This window comes from Lotus japonicus, chromosome 1 (assembly GCF_012489685.1).
Source record: "Lotus japonicus ecotype B-129 chromosome 1, LjGifu_v1.2".
Classification (NCBI taxonomy): Eukaryota; Viridiplantae; Streptophyta; class Magnoliopsida; order Fabales; family Fabaceae; genus Lotus; species Lotus japonicus.
In genome coordinates, this window is record NC_080041.1 from 136,260,260 (window position 1) to 136,264,924 (window position 4,665).

Genomic DNA, 4,665 nt, shown 5'->3' on the forward strand with positions numbered 1-4,665 from the left:
TTTATTACTCTGCATTTGCAATATCTCAAACTATATCTCATCTATATCTTCATAAATTATATCCGTTGGATTGCACAAGATTCTGTCAAAAAATAAAGGCTTAAATATGTTGGAGGTCCCTCTAAAATAGGAGTCCTTTGGTTAAGGTCCCTACAAAATATTTTGGGTGGAATAAGCCCCAAATGTGAAAATAATATATAGTGATAAGCCCCTGCCGTGAGGTTCCGTTTAATTTTTGATGATTCTGCAAACGGCGCTGACGTGGATTATATTTTTTGAAAATAATTAGGGTGCCACGTAAGTAAATTAGGGTTGAAAAGAATAAAAAAATAAAAACTCAAGTAAAAAACCCAAGTAAAATCCCCAAACATACTTGGGTTTTTATTTTATTTTTATTTTTTTCAACCCTCAATTACTTATGTGGCACCCTCTTTAATTGAATAATTTTCACAAAATATAAACCACGTCAGCGCCGTTTGCAGAATCATCAGAAATTAAACGGAACCTCACGGCAGGGTCTTATCACTATATATTATTTTCACATTAGGGACTTATTCCACCCAAAATCTTTTGTAGGGGCCTTAACCAAAGGACCCCTATTTTAGAGGGACCTCCAACATATTTAAGCCAAAAATAAATATCACAACTAATTTAAATATTAGTTATTAATCAAAATAATAAATAATAAATGAAACTACATAATGTACTTTCTAAAAAAACAAACTTACCGATATATTAGTATACATTATTTAATAAAGTTTGTTACTCTATAATTATTATTATTTTTACCATAGAAGTAATCTCTAGTGATGGCCTTGTGGAAATAGTGAATCATTGCCATAAAAACTCATGTTTCTCCTTGCTAGAGTTCACTAAGAAATAATTCAATCTATTCACATCTATTTATTTTTTATGTTTATTTTCTTTTTATTTGTCTCCATTTTTTATATTGAACAGTAGAAAGTAAAATGTGTCAAGACTTGATAGTTTGAGTGCAACTGACATAAAACTTAGGACTTTCTTACAATAGGGATATTTCCATAAAATTTGCTAGAATTACTTCGGTTAAGAAAACCAATTATTCTTGGAGAATACAATTTTACATTCAGCGGTAGTAATTAATTGCAAACATAATGGAAGACTAGCATTTAGCAAATCCTTATGATTTTCAGAATGTATAGCTACTTGAGGAATAACCTACATAACACGGTTACGGCAGACATTTCCAGTAGTTTTGCACCTGAGCTTGGTTCCAAATCCAATCCCATCACTATATGACTAAGGAAAATCCTGTGATCACTACAACTTGCAAACAATCAATATGATGAGTGTTTTCTTAAAAAAAACACAACTTCCATTTTTACTCACTACCCAACAATTTCTTCCTAACAATTAGCATAGCATGACTAAATAGCAAAGCATAGCACTAATACTAATTGCATTGCAAATTCAACAAATCACCGCTCAAATTCAAACCATAAATTACAATGGAAGAGCAAAAGCCAGGGAATCAATGAGACCATGACGAACCTGCAATTGGTATGAGTGAGTTTAATTAAATGATCATAGGCTAGAGAATGATGCTTTCCTTTGCATATATTGATCCAAATCCAGTAGGACTCACTGAAGTCAAGATAAGGTGAAGGGTATGAAATTGTTATGACCAATCCACCAGGTACTAAATTACATTAATTATTACTACTATCAGGTGGAATACTTTAAATTTTCAACATGGATCCTTGCAGTTCCATGTTTCAAATTCTTTACCATTAATTCTTATATTAAATGGTTCTAATAAATCTAAATCAGTAAAAAATTAAATTGGTCAAAAGTTTTTAGCACATGTCATTTGCTGTTGCAGAAAGACAGCATGAGTTTTTCCCCACTTTGCATTAATGGATTTGGACTAAGGAGTAAGGACTAAAGTTACTTGCTTCTTTCATATTGACCAATTGAGTTCTGTCCACTAGGAAAAGAAATGTTTGTTTTCCATATAAAACTTCTAACATGCCTCATGTGGCCACGTGAAAGAATTTTATGTGACATAATAATAAGCAGAAATTGATATATTAAGGCAACAAATTCTTTTCACATCAATACGTAGAGTATGTAGGATTTTATATTTGCAATCAACATTACAAATATTTTTGCACGTGGGCTTATAGTTTGGTGATGTTACCATCATGCTTTGTGTAGTTACATCATAAGCAGATAAAAAAATGTCACATGCACCGGAGCATAGTCTTTCACTTTATTTGTTCCAAACTAATTAATTATTACCAAATAGAAATTGATCCAAACATGCATATCGTAAATTTTTTACACTACATATGGTTGCTTTAATTCAGATGATTATTTGATATTGATTTATATTAATATTTCAAACATATGTAATAATATATATTAACTTATAATTATATTATTAATGTTTTAATCAAACATTCAACTGTGCAAAGCAAAAGCAGAGAAATATATATACTAGTAATAAACAAAAGGAGAGAACTATAAGTTCACCACAGGGGTAGCAAGCAAAAGCAAAAATAAAAGAAAGGAAAAAATAGAACAAAAAGTTGAAAAAGTAAAAAAAAAATAAAGGGAAAAACAAGGTGGAACTTGAGACAAGGGAAGAGGCAATTAATCATGGGGAGCCATTTTCGGATCGATCGAAGTGGAGGAGTTGACCACTACATTTTGGACAGTCTTCAACCTGTTTGGGCACCATGAAATACATGAGACAACTCTTGCATCCAGCCACCACCAGAACATTCTGTTTCTCTACACAAGAAAGAGGGGCATAGTGCTCTTTGGATGAAGAAGTGCATGATTCTGATGAAGACTCTTCGCTGTCATACCGACTCTCTTCTTCAGACTCATAATACCTATTATTCACATTATATTCTGATGTCCTTCTTGGATCCTCCTTTGCTTTCATCCCGTTCTTCCAGTTTATGTAATAAATTTCCCCCGTCTGTAAGACGGCTAAGTAGTCAATTATTCATTCATTCACACTCGCTTCAAAATAGATATGATCTTTTCAGTTCAATAACTAACAAATTTAGACAAAATATACAACCCACCCAAGAACTTATCAATTTCAACCCCTTCCATCAGAATTTCAGAATAGGATATATTAAAGGAAAGAAAGTAAAAACACCATACTCGATCGATCTAATATTTACTTTGTAATATAAATTTCACTTTGATTCCTCCCTCTTCCCTAATAAGAGAACATAACCTACATATATGCTATGTATGATTCTACGGATGGTCAAACCAACCTAGAAAAGTTTCCCCTTCCTCATAAAGGAAAAGGAGAGGAAGAGAGAGAGGAAGAAACAAGAGAAAATTGCAAAATCAAGGGGAGGGGAGGGGAAAATTGAGAAAAAGAGAAGAATTGAACCTTTAAATCTAGGCATTGTTCCCAATGGTGTGGGAGTGAGATGTGGGAATTGAGCTCTAAAGTGGTGTCAGAGTTGGAGAAATGATTATCCAGTGGCACCGGCACATCATCTGAGCTGGATGAGATTCCTATGCCTACATCTGCATCTACATCTGCATCAGTGGTTGGGTCGTCTTCCCTACAGCTTGTCTGGTGGTTTAAGGAACAATTTTTAAGAGACCTCTCTAAGGAAGCAGTCATCGCCTCCATATCTGGACCTGCCAACAACAATTAATGAATGAAAACCATTATCTGATTAAGAAAAGATTGTTATTTTTTTTTATTTGCAAAGAGGATTTGATTTTAGCATTTTATGATAAATTCTTAACAATATTGGAGAAAGTAATTTTGAGATTTTCTTAAGAAAATAATTAGTTAGGAAGAACAAATAATAATTGCAACCCCTAAGTATTCATATTTTAATAGCTAATAGCAATTAAATCCATACAATTGTACCAAAAACGGAACTAAGCCATGATTCAAATAAAAAAGGCCCATAATGCTATGAAGAAACCAACGAAAAAACAAACAGCAGACCCAACAAAAAGGAGAAAAAATGGTAAAGAACATAAAAAGAAACAAACAATTCATTCCCCTTTACACGTTCTCTCTCTCTCTGCTTCTGTTTCTGTTTCTGTTTCGTTTCTTCCTCTTTTTCCTGTTCTTTTTCTTTTCTTCTCTGAAACCTAGCTACCTCACTACACCACAACACCAAGGCCGCAGCCGTAATACTCGGGTTCAACATCTGCTTAGTGATGATTTTGGCGGAGGCAGACCAGATCCGGTGGGAAAGAGGATTGGTGAGATATTACCTTCCTCTTTTCTGCATTTAAGTGTTAGTTTAGCATAGTTCAATTTCTCAGTGTAAATGTCTAAGATAATTGATTTTTTTTTCTTTGCTGTGCATGAATTTTTTCCTATCTCATTTTTATTACTCTAAGAATGGAGAAGGAACAGCAAAATGAAATGAAAATAAAGGGAAAGATTTGAAACAAAACAGTAAAGACAAGTCTATAATTATTTAGGATACATGAGCAGCAACAATGACATATTAAAGTAATGCCATAGTAGAGTAGAGTGATGAGGAGAAATACCTATATCTCTATGTAAGCCAGCCACAAACACCGATCCACAGCAAAACTCTTTCGTTCCTAGCTTCAGAATTTTTAATGAATTTTTTAAGTGTATCCAATCCTTGGTCCTTGAGGAAAATAAAACACCTTGTA

The 4,665-nt window shown here is 33.2% G+C and overlaps 1 protein-coding gene across 2 annotated transcripts; it reads right to left on the bottom strand.

Moving 5' to 3' along the window:
• Positions 1-2,447: 2,447 nt before the first annotated feature.
• Positions 2,448-4,665, bottom strand: LOC130731378 (protein CURLY FLAG LEAF 1-like). 2 transcript variants are annotated; one of them, XM_057583662.1, is made up of 3 exons: positions 4,534-4,665; positions 3,401-3,657; positions 2,448-2,968 (listed from the first exon to the last, which is right to left on the bottom strand). In XM_057583662.1, exons 2-3 carry the CDS (start codon positions 3,647-3,649, stop codon positions 2,639-2,641), a joined length of 579 nt encoding a protein of 192 aa, XP_057439645.1. In that variant the 5' UTR covers positions 3,650-3,657; positions 4,534-4,665; the 3' UTR covers positions 2,448-2,638. The 2 variants fall into 2 exon arrangements, with proteins under 2 accessions (XP_057439645.1, XP_057439644.1); XM_057583661.1 differs by lacking the exon at positions 4,534-4,665 and adding an exon at positions 4,024-4,045.

Excerpts from the sequence above, each read along its gene's own strand:
- LOC130731378 (XM_057583661.1), bottom strand. Across the intron at positions 2,969-3,400 it reads AACAATGCCTAGATTTAAAG|ACGGGGGAAATTTATTACAT; the intron begins GTTCAATTCTTC and ends GCCGTCTTACAG.